This window comes from Mirounga angustirostris, unplaced genomic scaffold (genome assembly GCF_029215605.1).
Source record: "Mirounga angustirostris isolate CCGP_5_RB_7025 unplaced genomic scaffold, mMirAng1.0.hap1 SCAF_1, whole genome shotgun sequence".
Classification (NCBI taxonomy): domain Eukaryota; kingdom Metazoa; phylum Chordata; class Mammalia; order Carnivora; family Phocidae; genus Mirounga; species Mirounga angustirostris.
Window position 1 is genome coordinate 202,417,489 of NW_026991709.1, and position 17,463 is coordinate 202,434,951.

At 48.7% G+C, this 17,463-nt stretch overlaps 1 protein-coding gene across 3 annotated transcripts in view; it reads right to left on the bottom strand.

The window, feature by feature from the left end:
* Nucleotides 1-14,950, bottom strand: part of UPF1 (UPF1 RNA helicase and ATPase) — a 36,681-nt gene extending 21,731 nt beyond the window's left edge. For all 3 annotated transcript variants that reach the window (XR_010413602.1, XM_045862673.3, XM_045862672.3), the window contains exons 1-2: nucleotides 14,445-14,950; nucleotides 421-563 (exon numbers count right to left, since the gene is read on the bottom strand). Coding sequence is in view for 2 of the 3 variants with exons in the window: in XM_045862673.3 (XP_045718629.1) it covers nucleotides 421-563; nucleotides 14,445-14,675 (374 nt within the window). In the remaining variant the exon portion in view is untranslated. The remainder of the gene's footprint in view (nucleotides 1-420; nucleotides 564-14,444) is intronic.
* Nucleotides 14,951-17,463: the final 2,513 nt, after the last annotated feature.

A 17,463-nucleotide genomic window follows, 5' to 3' on the forward strand; every position in this document is an offset into this window, starting at 1 on the left:
ATTCCAATTTTTCGGGAATTTTGAACACATCAGAGAGGCAGATATTTTAAAGTACCCTACATTCATCTCTTTGTAAAAGAAATCTTAGCTGCTGTTTACCCTCTGAACCGAAGTCCTCACCAAATGTGAGTTTGTTTTGAATGAGTGAGTGGGACAGGTACCGGGAACCACCAGGACCTAAGAGAAGGCAGAGAAGGGGAGCCTCTCCCCTACCCTCTGGGTGAATCAGGGGTATCAGAGGGGGCTGATCCCACCCTCCTGCCCAGTAACAAGGACTATGTATACATTGGCCTGAAGAACCTTATTTTGTAATACCACGTCACAGTCCCTCATCTTAGATGGGCTTCTAAAGCCAGCAAACCCACTCAAGAATGCAAGAGCTCTGGGAGGTAAGTCTGCGCCTCCACCATCGGCACTTACCTGCAGGCATGCACAGGGAGATCCTTCGTGTAGTAAGTATCTTCTTCATCTTCTTCAAAGTTCAACTCAGCCAACAACTGGCTGGTCTTGGCCACGCTGTCATCCACGGCCCCATTCTGCAGAATGCCCTCTGGTCCACCAACCTACAGCAGAATAGCACCATTACCACGCAAGGCTGCAGCTCTCGGGCCTTAGACGAGGCACATGGGTTCTCCCCAAACGAGCAGCCACGGCGACCTTCCCAAGAAGCGCTGGCCTGCTCTCCACTTCGAGAGTTCAGCTTCTTCTGATTGGACTTTTCACACTCTCCACCTCCCTCTTAAACCTACCTAGCCAAAAACAGGGTGCTGGTGGCGTAGGTCATCCACCCTGCCTCCTGCATATCCAGGTCCAACCCCACCTGGTCAAAGAGCCATGACCAAACCAGGATGCTGAAGAAGACGCTTCGTTCCCATGATGGGGGGGGTGGGGGCACAAGGAGCAAGATGACTTTTTACAAAGCAGTTGCAATCCCCTCTGGGGACAGCTGCACAATGTCAGGCCAGACGGCCTGGAATCCCACCAGAGTGAAGGTTCCTGCCAAAGCCTAAGCCAAAAGTAAAGGTTGTGTCCACTGGAAATGTGAGAGAGCAGTTCCCTCGTTAGTCAACATACTTCCTTCACTGCCAGTTTCCCTCTCTAGAAGGCAGCCCTTCTTCATTATGAATTAGAAGTTCAATGTTTAGGATAACCTTCTGAACTCAGGCTATAACCTTACTACATGTATTACCTTTTATAGGTTACAACAGCAAAAACATACAAACAGGCAACTTTAACAATACCCATGAATTTCACGGGCACTTCTGAGCTCACAAGTCCATTCAGAGGCACACAGATTCAGCTCACCAGAGAGGGGCATTCCTAAAGCCATCCCCAGGAACCTCGGGTGGCAGTTAATAGTCCTTGTCATTCCCCCCCCCCTCCTGTGGGGATGACACATCTCCCATATGAGGCTCGGTCAGGCAGCAAGGGCGTGGAGTGGTGATGAGGGCAGGGAGGAATGACAGGAGCCCCAGGGCAGGCACTAGGTTTTTCTGAACTGTGAGAGAGGATCAGACACTGGCCCTTGCCCTCAAAGAGCCCCTGCCACCTAGAGCCGTGCCATGTGGGGCCGGCTCAGGCCAGTGCAGCTCAGGCCAGCAGTGCCCACAGGACCCTTCCCTCTCCACTGCTCCAGCCAAGTCACCTGGAAGATTCTAAAGACAGCAGTTCAGGGACTCCTGCGTGGCTCAGTGGGTTGAACCTCGGATTCTTGGTTTCAGCTCAGGTCATGATCTCAAGGTGGTGGGATAGAGCTTTATACCCCACCCCCCACCCCCGCTGCTGACTCAGCTTGGGATTCTTTCCCTCTTCCTCTCCCTCCCCCTCCCCTGCTTGAGAACTGCACTCTAATAAATAAGTAAATAAAATCTTAAAAAAAAGGGGGGGGGGGGCGCCTGGGTGGCTCAGATGGTTAAGGGTCTGCCTTCGGCTCAGGTCATGGTCCCAGGGTCCTGGGATCAAGCCCGGCATTGGGCTCCCTGCTCTGCAGGAAGCCTGCTTCTCCCTCTCCCACTCCCCCTGCTTGTGTTCCCTCTCTCACTGTGTCTCTGTCAAATAAATAAATAAAATCTTAAAAAAAAAAAAAAAAGGGTGCCTGGGTGGCTCAGTTGGTTAAACGACTGCCTTCGGCTCAGGTCATGATCCTGGAGTCCCAGGATCGAGTCCCGCATTGGGCTCCCTGCTCGGCGGGGAGCCTGCTTCTCCCTCTGACCCTCCCCCCTCTCATGTGCGCGCTCTCTCTCATTCTCTCTCAAATAAATAAATAAAATCTTAAAAAAAAAAAAAGACAGCAGTTCATTTGAGGAGGGGGGGAGGCAGGAATTGGGGGTGCATTGCCCCCTAGGGGGCATTCTGGAAATTGCAGGGGTAAATTTGGGTTTTAAGTAGGGGGTCAGCCCAGACCAGACCACCATTTCACAGCTTCTGCCACTACTTTAACGTACTTTTTTCATGTAGGCAACAACCAACTTAAATGCAAGAAAACTGCGCTTTGTTTGGGGGGAAAAAAGGTTTTTTTCCCCAAAGAAAAATCAAAATCAACTTTTGGATTTTAATGCAAAGAAGATGGTGCTATAACATAATTACAAGCATTTCTTTATGAATCCCTGATCTCTTTTTAAAACTGTGGTAAAATACACACAATATAAAATGTACCATTGTGGGGCGCCTGGGTGGCTCAGTCGTTAAGTGTCTGCCTTCGGCTCAGGTCATGATCCCAGAGTCCTGGGATCGAGCCCCACGTCGGGCTCCCTGCTCCGCGGGAAGCCTGCTTCTCCCTCTCCCACTCCCCCTGCTCGTGTTCCCTCTCTCGCTCTGTCAAATAAATAAATCTTTTTTTAAAAAAATGTACCATTGTAACTATTTTTAAGTGTACAGCTCAGTGGCATTAAACACATTCATATTATTTTGCAACCATCACCACCACGCATCTCCAGCACTTTTTCATCTTCCCAAACTGAAACTCTGTCCCCATTAAACACCAACTCCTCATTCCCCTCCCCTAGCCCCTGTCTCCCACCGTTCTACTTTCTGTCTCTGTGAATCTAACTATCCTAGAGACACCATATAAATAGTCTCATAGTATTTGTCTTTTTGTGACTGGCTTACTTCACATAGCATAATGTCCTCAAGGTTCATCCATGCTGTAGCGGGTGTCAGAATTTCTTTTTTTTTTTTTTTTAAAGATTTTATTTATTTATTTGACAGAGATAGAGCGAGAGCAGGAACACAAGCAGGGGGAGCAGGAGAGAGAGAAGCAGGCTTCCTGATGAGCAGGGAGCCCAATGCGGAGCTCGATCCCAGGACCCCGGGATCACGACCTAAGCCAAAGGCAGACGCTTAACGACTGAGCCACCCAGGTGCCCCAGAATTTCCTTTTTGAAGGCTGGGGGCACCTGGGTGGCTCTGTCAGTTAAGCATCTGACTCTCGACTTCAGCTCAGGTCATAATCTCAGGGTTGTGAGATCAAGCCCCACATCGGGCTCCGAGCTGGGTGTGCAGCCTGCCTGAGATTCTCTCTCCCTTTCCATCTGCCCCCCACCGCCGCCGCACATACAGGCTCTCTCTCAAAAAAAAAAAAAAAGTCCTTTTTTAAGGCTGAATAACATTTCACTGTATAGATACACATTTTGTTTATCCATTTATTCTTCAGTGGGCACTTGGGTTTCTTCCACCTTTTGGCTGCTGTGAACATGGTATACAAATACCAAGTCCCCACTTTCCATTCTTTTGGGGATATGCCCAGAAGTGGGCTTGCTACATCTTATGGTAATTCTCTGTTTAACTTTTTTAAGAAACTGCCATAGGATTTTCCATAGAGGCTACACCATTCTCCATTCCCACCCACAGTGCACAAGGATTCCAACTTCTCCACAGCCTCATCGATACTCATTATCATTTTTGTTTGTTTGTTTTTAAATAGCCATTCTAATGAATGCCACCTGATATCTCATTGTGGTTCTGACCTGAATTTCTCTGATAGCTAATGAAACCAAGCCATCTCTTTATGGGTTTGTTGGCCACCTGCATATCTTCTTCGGAAAAATGTCTATTGAAGTCCTTTGCCCATTTTTAATCGACTGTTAGATTTTTTGAGTTGTGCTCTGAAATTCTGATAGCTGGCTATCACTTTAAAAAGTCACCTCTGTTTCCCAACGCTTCTCCTGACACCACTCCTGGTGTGACTGTGCCCAGGCACACACACGTTGGCTTCCTGAAAGTGTGTAGCCAAGTTAGGGCACCTGGATTTTACCTTATGGCAGTGAAGGAAGTATACATATCACACCACAGAAGGCAGCAATTAGAAATCGACATCTGTGACCCCTTAAACTCAATAAATTGGTTTCTCAAGTATTTGAGATAACAATGTTTTTAAGAATAATATGAAACTCGCACTTCTTTTTACTTGATCTGAAACTATTCTTTCCATAGATCTGGTACTCTGAGCTTAGATAAATGGGTATTGATACCTTTTATGACTTAACTCTGATCAGCTTTCATCTTTCCAGAGAGAAATGTGCTACTTTTCCAATCTAATCTAAGCAGAAAAACACCTTAAAACCCAGGAACACCAGAGGGCTAAGAAGGTAGTCCAGTAGGAATCAGCTCGCGGGCCCCCACCCCCCAAGCTCAGAACAGTACTTATATTTTTAAATGGTTGGATTATCCTCAATTTTGCTTCTTGTCCCACAAAGTCTAGAATATTTACTATTGAGTCCTTTAAGAAAATGTTTACAGATTCCTTGCCTAGAACAACTCGTAAAATTTTTTATCAGGTTGCATAAGCTTTTACGTATAAATAAATGCCCTTGGTGATACCTGAACCTTTACTTTCCTGAAATATCAAAACTAGTACATAGAGTAATATAGAAAAGTACACACCACCCAGATGCCCTCTTTCAACCCATTCCTGCCTCATCTGGGCCTCAGATCCCACAGTTCACCTCCCATCACCAGGGGGAGGCTTGACCCAGCAGAGCACACATCCTGACCAGCCATGTGGGGACCCTCCCTGCACCACACTTACCCCTTCAGGTTAATAAGGGGCAGGAAATTTAGGTCTGCTCTCAGAACTCTTGGGAGACAGTATGATACAGATACAAGGTCAGGTAGACTCTCCGCACCTCCACTGAAGCTGGGGAGGCTGGAGAGAAGAGTCCAGATTTCCCAAGGCCCAGAAGCCCCCTAGCCCCCTGGTTGGGAAACGTGTACATGCACCACCCCCTACACCCCCAACCCCACTCCCAGCTCCCACTCAGCCCCACTCCTGCCCAGCTATGATCTGGCCACAACACAAACTGACTTCTATTGCTGGGTTCTACTCTCTGGGAAGTTTTAAGATAAACATTAACTTCAAAAATGCATTTGACCTTAGAAACTATAATTAGTTAAAACAAAGCACTAGAGAGTGCCCGGCACAGAGAAGGTCCACAACCAGTGCCAGGTGACACGACGGGAGGACTGAAGGGTCCTTGTCCTTGGCCAGTACAGGACTGAGGTCCTCTGAGGTTATCAACCTCTCACTTCCAGCCAGGACCCCTGGCGCCGGCTAGGCTGAGGGGCAGGACCCCCCCCCCCCCCCCCGGAATACAGAGCCCACCCCCAGGCACCACATCACTGAGGAAATGATTCCCTCTACACCTCTGCTCTGAGTACTATTTGAAGTACATCTATGAGCTGCTGAGCTGATCAAGGCCTGCCGACATTCTCTGCCCAGGGACAGTTTCATACAACCGAGTACAGAACTCAGACTGTGCACATCAGAGTAGCAGGAAGAGAGGTCATTTCAGACCCACAGAGGAAAAGCATGAAAATTCAAAAATTACTTCTAAATGTGCTGGTAAGAACTTTTAGACCACAGATTTTTACTCCAAACCTCATAAGCACTGTACCACTCAGGAAGAAATGGGACCTTTCACAGTCCCTCAGTCTGCCAGTGCCCCACGGCCTTTCCACTCACTGTCCCCTGGCTTCTGCACAGCTGGCTCTTTGTCCTTTGGGTCTCAGTGCACAGGGCATCTCCCAGGAAGGCCTCCCCTGGCCCCATCTGTGGGGCCCCAGGGCAGAAGTCCCTGCTATCACCCCAACACCTAGAAATGAGCCCAACCCCCAGGAGGTCCTCATAGCGTAGGCTATATCTTCACATCCAAAAACCTAAAGACTGGGATGTAAAATAACTCATTAAATATTCTTTTATCCCAAGGTTTAAATAAAAAGAGTGGGAAATCACCTTTCCCTCAGTGTGGCCCAAGGCAGAGGGGAGTGGCAGAGCCTCTGAGCCTCACCTCAGGAAAAGGCTAACAGAAGTTCTGGCCTCCCCCCCAGCTTTTGAGAAAGTTTCAAAACTACAGAGGGTGAACAACTCACACATCTGTCACCTGTATCCACCAGCCACTCCCATTTTGCCATGCTTGTTCTCCCCCTTTGTGCGCGTGCACACACACACACACACACACACACACTTATTTTCCCCATCCATTTCAGAGTCATGGGCCCCAGGACAAGCATTTTCTCCACATAATCACAAGCCTCCCACTCAGGAATAATACTGATGAAACTGACAGAATACTGCTATCTAATAAGCACAGTCACAATTCCCCAACATCCTAATAATGTCTTATAGTTTTTTACATTCAAGACCTATATAACACGTTACTTGTGATGTCTCTTTAGCCTTCTTTAATTCATTAGTTTTAACCAGATATATCGGCTGAGATTCAACCATTTCTGACCTACAAAGATGTCACACGGTCCCACTCAAGAGAGTGGTCCCCAGGGCGCCTGGGTGGCTCAGTTGGTTAAGCGACTGCCTTCAGCTCAGGTCATGATCCTGGAGTCCCTGGATCGAGTCCCGCATCGGGCTCCCTGCTCGGCAGGGAGTCTGCTTCTCCCTCTGACCCTCCCCCCTCTCATGTGCTCTCTCTCAAATAAATAAAATCTTTAAAAAAAAAAAAAAAAAGAGAGAGTGGTCCCCAGGTTCTGGATGAAAAGGATCTTCAGGGACACCTGGGTGGCTCAGTCAGTTAAGCATCTGCCTTCGGCTCAGGTTATGATCCTAGGGTCCTGGGATCGAGCCCCACATCGGGCTTCCTGCTGAGCTGGGAGCCTGCTTCTCTCTCCTCCTTTGCCCCTCTCCCTGCTTATGTTCAGTCTGACAAATAAATAAATCTTCAAGGAAAAAAAAAAAGAAAAGAAAGAAAAGAAAAGGATCTTCACCGGCCTCTCCCTTTACAGCGGACCCTTTTTCTGGTCAGCATGCAGAGTCCAGCCCTACGGTTCCATTTCAATGCTCAAAGTATCCCTGACGTGTCCAAAGCATCCCCAGCTCGTCCTGGGCTGTCCCTACCTGCCCAGTCCTGGGATCACCACTCTCAAAGGAGCCCACTCCACACCTGCAGGGAGAAGCCAGGGTGTGACGCTTTTCTCTCCAAAAACATAAAGGCTGGAATGTGATGGGGGGCTCAATCCAAAAACCAGGATACATCACAGGACAATGACCCAGACTGAACCCCAGCTCAGGAGCATGAAAGGAAGAGGGAGGGGCTGCCCTGGAGAGCAGGACCAGGAGACAAGACAATCACATTAACGCAGACCTCACAGGGGACCAGACCAAGCCAAGACATTTTCTGACGAGTGAAGAATCTGATTGTGGAGAAAGAGAAGCCCCACGTATTAGACGATCCCAAAAAACTGTTGGTGCTGTTCATCCGACAACAGCAGTACTATGACAGAAAGATGCCTTTTGTTTCTAGAAATGCATACTAAATATGATAAGTCAAAATGACTGAGTATCACTAACTCATATGGCTCAAGCTCAGAAGGAAGGGTGAAATGACAAGCTGGATTTGCTTTAGAACTCTTCGGCAATGAAAAGAAAGGGGGAGAAGAAAATCTTCACAACTGCTGAATTGAGGAGATGGATGGTCAGGGTTTGTTTTATTTACAGAGAATTCATAACCAACATTTTTACACAATACAGATGGACGAGGTGGCCTCCTGGGATCTGGGCTAACTCTGTGGAGCCATGCACTCAAAAAGAGTAATGGAAAACAAGCACAGCTCTGACCAAACGCCTTCCAATCCAGGATAAGGAGAGCCACCTCCCCAGATTCACTGTCATCCCTGGCAGCTGAGTTCTGCAAGGAGCTAAGCAGACAGGAAGGTGCCGTCCTCAGTTGTGACAAATGGCTGCCCACAGAGTTCAGCAAGCAGCCTATGTCTAGAAGCCATCCTGGCAACAGTCTGCAGGGATCTGGCTTGGCTCGGTAGGCCAGCTCACAAGGTGCTACCAGACCAACATATATAAACGGCACAATGACCCTTTCCCAGGCATGGGGTCCCAGGACCCAGGATCCTGGTGTTTATCAGAGGAAGGAGGGTTCTGCTCTCAAGGAAACCTCCTCTGGCAAGAAGAGTTCAAAGTCCTCCTGAGAGCGTGACCCTGAGACTTGGAAAGAAACACCGAAGACTCAGCCAGACTCACTGCCCTTTTGCACCTTCCAGGCCACGCTCTGTTTTGGGTCCCACTGAGCAGAGCGAGGTGTCATGACCCTTCTCTGTGGTCAGGACTACCGCACATCACTGAAAGACCACCCTGCCACCCTGCCAGGGTGACAACCCCAACTGCCCCTCAGCTGAGAGCCACTGCCCAGCATCTGCCCCCTCCAGCCTCCATGCATGCTACTCTGCTGGGGCCTCTTGCCCTTCCTCTCAGGGCAGGGCCTCCAAAGGCTCTGCTAACCAGCACCACCCTCACCCATACCTCCCATCAGAGGGGAGCCCTGCCTCACCCTTGGGGGATCATGGGCCCTGATGAAAACCACAGACAGGAACTCGTGTCTGCTCCAGCCATAATTCCTCTGAGGACTCAGGGCCAACAGGGTATCCAGTGCAGTGAACACATCCCAGGAGGAGTGGCCACTCTGGTGGCCTGGTACTGTGGCAGTTCACACTCTCACAGGTACACACACGCATAGTGCGCAGGGGCACATGTCTGAGCATCATGCACTCTGCTTGAGCTCCCCTCTGGCCTCGTCCACACTCTGCCAGGTCTACCTGAATCTAAGGGCCCTTCCTCTCAACTGAGGTCACGGCGCCCTCCAGCAGCTCCATGAGGCTCCAGGATCCAGCCCGAGCCCCATGGCATGGCATACCAGCCTGTGCCTGCCCCCACTCTCCCTCTACCTCAAGCCAAGTGTAGTGTCCCGTGCCCACCCCTCTGCCTAGCAGGCATGCCTTCCTGAACAACTCGAGGACCACTACTCACAAAGGCTTTCCCTGTGCAGGACAAACCACTCCCTCTTCTGGGCCCTCATGATCCCTAAGGTCAACTGCAGTCTGGGCAGCACCTGTCATTTCTAACAAAACAGTTACGGATGGCAAAGGATTCACTTTGACCCCCAGCGCTCAGAGAGCACAGCAAGGCAAGGAAGCAGGAACTGCTGAGAGGGCCAAGAGCCAAGGACCGGGCCGAAGAGGTTGGCCTGACAGCCTATAGAGTGGGGACAAAAGGAAACATGAACAGATATATGAGGGCTCCCAGGCTCACCCTGAAAGCAGTGTGGCCAGGTCTCAGTTCCTGACTCTGAACTCAAGTGGAGGGCCCAGCACAAGGGTGGTGAATCTCCCCAACATGTGACTGGGAGTAGCTGAGCACGGGGTCACTCCATTTCCCTACATTAGAGCTGCTGAAGAGACACTACAAAGATTAACAGGAGCAAAAATGAAGGAGAAGGAAAGAAAAAGAAGAGTGAAGGAGAATCAAAGACAATGAACAACTGGGGGATGATCGAACAACTCCCCAAATTTACTACGAAACACTGAATTGCACACATACAAACAAGAAACTCTATAGTATGTGATCATACCTCAATAAAGCTACTAGAAGAAATGCCTCCTTTTCTTTCGTTGTGAGAGCTGGAAAGAGAACTTTTTAAGTTAATATTGATATTGTACTAGTGTTAACTTTGCCCCCAATCATACTGAATCTGGGTTAAGAAATTGGGGTAAATAAGGTAAGAAGTCATTTCACTTATGTGACTGACACAGAAACCCTTTCTCTCCCCTGACTGCCCAGAGAGTCCTAGCCATTTGGAAACAAACCCGGGAAATCCAATAAGGGGAAAGTGCCGGACAAACACTTGCCAGAGCTCCTGCAAGGTTACCAGCGTCTTATCTCCAATTTTCTCAAGGTGTGCTTATATCACAGCTGAACTGAGTGTTCACAAAACCAGATGGAAAAAGTCCCACTCAAATTTTAAACTCACCACTTTCAGGAACCCCTGGACTGTATCGAACTCATTCCTCCTCTTCATAAGCTACAGGCCAGTAAGCAGAAGATGACCTGTTTACCTGGCTGATCATGAATATGTAAGGACAGCCTTCCATGATGAATTCTGAAGGCAGCCAGGACTATGGTTTTGAAGACTAGGTAGCAACTCTTTAGCCAAGTATCTTACTACTTAAATAGGAAAAAAAAGCCCAAGTGTATGTACACAAGACTACAACTGATGGGGGCACCAGGCTGGCTCAGCTGGTAGAATAAGCAACTCTTCATCTCAGGGTCATGAGTTGAAGCCCCACGCTGGGCACGGAGCCTACTTAAAAAAACTACAATTGATGAGGAGCCTCTGTTTATCTGTTTACCTGTTGATGGCCCCTGGCGTTGTTTCCAGTCTGGGGCTCTCATGAATGAAGTAGCTATAAACGCTCAGAACAGCCTCACGTGGGGACAACCGCCTTTGTTTCTCTGCTGGGCCACAGAGGTGGGTGTGAACCATTCCACCAGCGAGGTATGAAAGTTCCAAGTGGTTTTCCATCCAGCCTTTTAAAAAATTTGAGCCACTCTTATGAGTGGGTAGTGATACCTCTGTGTGGTGTTTCTTTTAAGTTTCACTGGGGTATAACTGACATACAATAAAGAGTGCAGGTTTAAAGTGTACAATTTTACAAACTGACATACATCAATATATGTAAACACCCACAATCAAGATAATGAATACATCCATCACCAAGTCTCCTTATGCCCTTTGTCATCCCTTCCTCCTTTTTTTCCTTCCTCCCCCAACCACTGATCTGCTCTCTATTACTATTAGTTAGCTAGCACTTTCTAGAGCTTTATATGAACAGAATCACAGAGTATATACTCTTTTTTTGTCAGAGTGCTTCTTTTACTCAATGTAATTATTCTGAGATGCATCCACATCATTGTGTGTACCAATAGTTCATTCCTTTTTTTTTTTTTTAAGCTGGGTAGTGTTCCCAACTTAGATTTTTACCATAATTCCCATATTTGAAGAAAACATGACAACAGCGACCATCAAAAGGAAATATTCAACTAGGCAGGCCAGAAGGTTTGTAACACCAGCTATTATGCAAAGCGCTTCTGAAATTACCTTTCCTTGCCCTTTGAGGGGTGGGGGAATGGCCCAGAAAAGACTCAGATAAGCAAAAGAAAATGGTCCCTTGTATCTTAAGGACACTTGGCAGGACTATGTCAGCACTTTTCATCCCAGGATCTCAAGGGCTTTAAGAAATACCAGTTTTATTTCATATACAAGAAAATAAATGTTACTTGAACGGACTCAAGAGCTCAGCAGGAGTCACCCTTGCCTGCCATTCTCCTACTCTGGCAGGTACACACATTCTGCCTCTAAACAAACTTTCAGGTAAAACCAACTCAACAAAACTGTTATCAAATGTGGCTGCACGTCAGGAAACAGTCTGGCAGCTCCTGGAAGGGTTACACACAGAGCTACCACACAACCCAGCAATCTCACCTACAGCCACACAGAAACTTGCACACGAATGTTCACAGCAGCACTGTTTATAATAGCTAAAAGTGGAAACAACCCAAACATCCACCAACAGATAAGTGGATAAACAAATTGTGGTCTGTCTGTACTGTGAAAATTTATTCAGTCACAGAAAGAAATGGGAGTAGATACGTGTTACAACATGGATGAACCTTGAAAACATGCTCAGTGAAAGAAGCCAGACACAGAAGACCACACATGGTCATTTATATCAAATGTCCACAGTAGGTAAACCTGAGACATTAAGATTAGTGGTTGCCTGGGGTTGGAGAAAGCAGAACCGACAGGCTAAGAGGTGTGGGGTTTCTTTTTAAGGTGAGGAAAATGTCCAAAAATTGATTATGGAGATGGCTGCACACCTGTGAATATACTAAAAGGTACTGAACTGTACACTCTAAATGGGCAAACCGTACGGTCTCTGAATTCTATCTCCAGAAAGCTGTGAAACAGAGGTGGCTGCACAGCATTTGATAAGTCACAGCCACTTACCCAATAAGATAAAATCAAAACGCATTCAGAATGGGTTTTTTGAGTCTTTCTGAAAGCCCCATCATACAGTTAGCTACACAGCCAACTCCTAAAGACAAATAAGAAAAACCCCAAATGTTGTAGGCAGCCAATGCTACCACCTGGCACAGGAGATAATCAACTTTTTTCTACTTCCCAATTCTACTCAGACTTTCCTGCCCCAAATTCAGGGCCTTCTCTTGCAATACAAAGGATATTACTCCCAATCCCCAAACACAAAAGTTAGGCTACAGGTGAGTGGCTCATTAGAGTTAATTAAAGGCAAGGAAGGATAAACCTTTTCGATGTCATCAGAACTCAAGTGAGCTCAACTGCAACATCTACCTTCGGTGGAGAGTTTTAAGGCTCTTATTTTATACAGCTCAGTGTCCAGGCGCAGAAAAATAGATTATTTCAACTTAAAGAGAAGGACACACCCTGCAATTAATCGCAAATGGAATGCAAGGAACAAAACTAGAAGTCAGAGCTGCTGTATTATATTAGTTACAGTTTAAAAAAAAATTTGCAATAAAACAATTACCGTTCCCAATCCTGAGCTGCCATGAATCATGGCACACCGCTCAACTGAGAAATCTTTCTCCTCAGCCTTCTGGACACACTGGACACAAGTTATAGACAGCGCTTATCTGATCCATCTAAACATAAGTCCAGATTTCATCTATGTTTAAAAATAACAAAAATAAAACTCCTTACACCCCCTTTTTACAGCTGTGGGAACAGAGAAGTCTACAGAGTATGAAACTACAGGTGTTATTATGAGCCTCCAACAGCTCATTCACTTCTCCAGGCAAACTCTCCCAGTCTCTACCTTCCTCCACCATATGTACACCAAACTGAAAACACATACATACTCACACACCTGTTCTCCCTGATGCTCCGCCCATCAGGCGTCTATTTTTAAGGAGTCTGGGGTTAGAATGAGTCAAATGTTTTCTGCTTCTATTAGGGGCTAAAAGAAAATCCAAGTGGGTGGTCTACCCACGGGAGTGACTCAATCAACTAGAATGCAAACCCTCCTCCCCCAAGGACAGAGTCTGAGCTCACTCTGGCTGAGATGAGGTGGCTCCCCCAGCCCTGACAGTGGGTCCTCACGCCAAGGGACCCCTGTGACAAGGGATCCCAGCCCAAGACCCCTGCCATTCCCCTCTGCCACTCCAGGGCAGGGACCTAGGTTCAAGAAGTGTGAGCAGGCGTTGGTGGTATAGCGGTGAGCATAGCTGCTTTCCAAGAAGCGTGAGCATGATACTTTCCATAACACAACCCAAACTTAAAATACCTAAGTAGCTTTCCCTAAACATTCACATCATTGAAAACAAAATTTTCCAACGTGGCAGTACCACTTACGTAAAACCCACTATCACTGCCCCACTTGAGGAACAAACTCAAACCTAACTTTTCCAAGGTAGGGCTGTGGAATTACATAACAGGTCGGTTTCAGCAACAGGCAATGTAAGGAGGAAAAACAAAACCCAACCTGACTCTTGAATAATCTTAATAGCCAGCAAGTATGGGATTCTCCACTGGAGGCAAAAATTCCGTTTCTGCTCCGGGAGCTTCGACCCTCCCCTCTCCAGCGTCCCTGGGCCCGGGGAAATTTGAACCCGCAGCTCAGTGGGCATGATTAGGGGGGTAGGGGGGTGGGGCAGGGAGGACGGATTGGCCAGAGGGGGAACCGGGGTAGATCACCACCCCGGGAGCTGGCTTGAGCAGGGCACGGACCCAGCAGGAGGGAAACTCGGAGACAGGTCACCCCCGACCTGGCTAGGGACGGACCGAGGGCAGGTCACCTCGGACACGCCCGGAAGGGACTTCGGGCAGGTGACCTAAGACGCAGCCTGAGGCAGATTCTGAGCAAATCACACAGACCCAACCAGAGCCGGACTTGAAACAGGTCTCCCCGGGCCCGGCTGGAGACCGAGAACCGAGGCAGGTTACTCCGAACCCGGCCGTAATTGGGGGACCCGGGGAAGGTCAGCCCGGGCCGAGCCTGAGTGGAGGACCAGCGACAGGTTACTCCGAACCCGGCCAGAGTGCGGGACCCGGGGCAGGTTCCCGGGCGCCGAGGCCCGGCCCCGGCTTCCGGCGCCGCCATGTGCCGCTCACCTGCGCGTCCAGCTGTCCGGCCGCAGAACCCGCGCCCGCGCCGACCGGGCCGCCCGCGCCACCTCCTCCGGGGCCGCCGGGGCCACCCGGGGGCGTCTGCGTCTGGCTGGGGAGGGTAAAGTCGGTGAACTCGAACTCCGAGCCCTGTGTGTCGGCGCCGAGCAGCTCGGCTTCCTCGGTGTCCAGGAAGGTGAGCGTCTGAGAACTGGGCCCGTACGCCTCCACGCTCATGGTGCCGCCGAGTAGGGCCCTCAGGCCGGCTCCGCGCCGCACTCGAGCCCGCCGCCGCGCTGAGGCCTAGGCCGCAGGCCTCGGGCCGCCGCCGCCGCCGCGCCCACGCTCCTGAACCGGGTTGAAACGCCCGCCGCGGCGCGAGCCGGACCAAGAGCCACGCGTGCCGAGCCGCCGCCGCTGCCGCCGAGCCCCTCAGCGCCGCTGCTCCCCTCGGAGCCGCCCGCCGCTCGCAGCCCCCGGCAGGAACCGCCGCCGCCGCCGCCGCCGTGCGCGTGCGCGAGCCCGACGCCGGCGCAGGTGCGCGTGCGCGAGCCCGACGCCGGCGCAGGCGCGCGCGCTCCTCGCGGACGCCTCCAACCGCGCCCGGACGCCCGCAGCCGAGCGGGCCAGCGGAACACTTAGCGCGCACGCGCGGGAGGCGGGGCTTCTAACCGCCGTCGCGGCGGCCGCACGAGGACGTGGTCCCGCCCCAACCACTGCCCAGTGGCGCCCGGCGGTTTGACTGAGATAGTTGCTTCGGTAGGGGTGGCGAGAGTGCCTCGGGTTAATTGAGCACTATCTGGTTGCTTTACAAAGGTGGTCTCGGAACAACCAGTTGAGGAGGCTTGGCAGGGACGATGTACCTGCATCTCTGGGAGAAGCTCCCTGGGCCTCAATTTCCCCATCTGTAAAATGGGGTTGCCTGGCACAGAACGGGTGCTCACTATTCATTGGTTGAATAAAGGAATGGGGACAGTCCTTAGCACGGAGGCTGGCACAGGGCAATGGTGATTGCTGCTGCTTCGGACCATAATCATAACAATAATGTTAATTATTAATGTAATTATTATATTAGCCATAATAACATGATATATTGTAATTATTAATTACATTAATTATAATCACATAATAATTTTTAATCTTATTCAGAGGCAGTATATAACAAAGTGATTGGGAGCACTTGCTCTGGGGTGAAATCCAGACCTGGACACCTGCCAGCTGTGTGACTTTGTACAAGTGACTTCACTTCTCAGGGCCTAGAGTTTCCTCCCCTGAGAAAGGGAAATACTATCCATTAAGATGGGATGAAGAGGGGCACCTGGCTGGCTCAGGGGGTGGAGCCTGTCCCTGGATCTCCAGGTTGTGAGTTCCCGCCCCATCTTGGGTGTAGAGATTGCTTTAAAAAATATTTTAAAAATGGGATGAAGAATACGTGAACTACTATTCACTCCCTTAAGTATTTATAAAGGAAAATTCCACATGGACAGAGGTTGGCTTTGTTCACATCACACAGTCTTCCCTAAGGGGAGACTAATGCCCCCACACAGTAAGTGCTCAGTAAAAGTTTGTCCAAAGGAAGCCTCAGCTTCCTTTTTTAATAGCGACTCAGAGAACCTCCCCACCTCCACTTCCCTTTTTGTCACAATATTCTGGGGCCCTCTAAATGCTTGAAGTCAGTTCACGGGGCTCCTGGTTTGCACAGCTACACTAAAAGTTCCTGATCCTTCATGGTTCCTCATTTTCCAATATTCCTGTCATTACATTGATAAGAGTTTCCTTTTTCTTTCTTTACATCTTTTCTGGCCTCCTACCATGCATTAAAATGTGGGAATATAGAAATTAAATAATTAGGTCCCCAGGAACACAGTTTAAGAGGAAATTCCAACAAACCAATAGATGGTTTCAATAAAACACAAAGTGCTCTTTGGAAAATACTCAATTGAATTGATAGAAGCATTTAAAACCAATCTAGTAACACCTATCAGAGTTTTAAACACCTCCTCCTCCCCTCCTTTGACCTAGCAATTCCACTTCTAAGGATTTCCTCCTTATTTTCTACATGCAGTTACGTTTGCAAAATGACATTTTGGATGCTATGCTAAAACATTATTTACTACAAAAAAGTTGGTAATGGAATTGTGGTGAGAAAAGACATGGGCATATAGAAAACAAACAGCAACATGGCAGAAATAAGTCCTTATTCGTAATTACTTAAATGTAAATGGATTAAAATCTTCACTTACAAGGCGGAGATTGTCAGATGGATTTTAAAAAATGATCCGACTAGGGGTGCCTGATGGCTCAGTCGCTTAAGTGTCTGCCTTTGGCTCAGGTCATGATCTCAGGGTCCCTGCTTCTCCCTCTCCCTCTGCCCCTCCCCCTGCTCATGCTCTCTCTCTTTCTCTCTCTCAAATAAAATCTTTTTAAAAAATGATACAACTGGGGCACCTGGGTGGCTCAGTCGTTAAGCATCTGCCTTCGGCTCAGGTCATGATCCCAGGGTCCTGGGATTGAGCCCTGAATTGGGCTCCCTGCTCTGCGGGAAGCCTGCTCCTCCTTCTCCAACTTCCCCTGCTTGTGTTCCCTCTCTCACTGTGTCTCTCTCTGTCAAATAAATAAATAAAATCTTAAAAAATAAAATGATCCAACTAGATGCTGTCTACAAGAGACCCAGTTTAGACTCAAAAACACAAATAGGTTGAAAGTAGAGGGATAGAAAGAGATAGTCCATGCAAACAACAACAAAAAGAGAGCTGGATTGTCTATACTAATATCAGATAAAATAAACGTTAAGATAAAAATTATTACTCAAGACAAAGAACATTATATAATGATAAAAATTTCAATTTTTTTTAAAGATTTTATTTATTTATTTGAGAGAGAGAGAATGAGAGACAGCATGAGAGGGAGGAGGGTCAGAGGGAGAAGCAGACTCCCTGCCAAGCAGGGAGCCCGATGCGGGACTCGATCCAGGGACTCCAGGATCATGACCTGAGCCCAAGGCAGTCGCCTAACCCACTGAGCC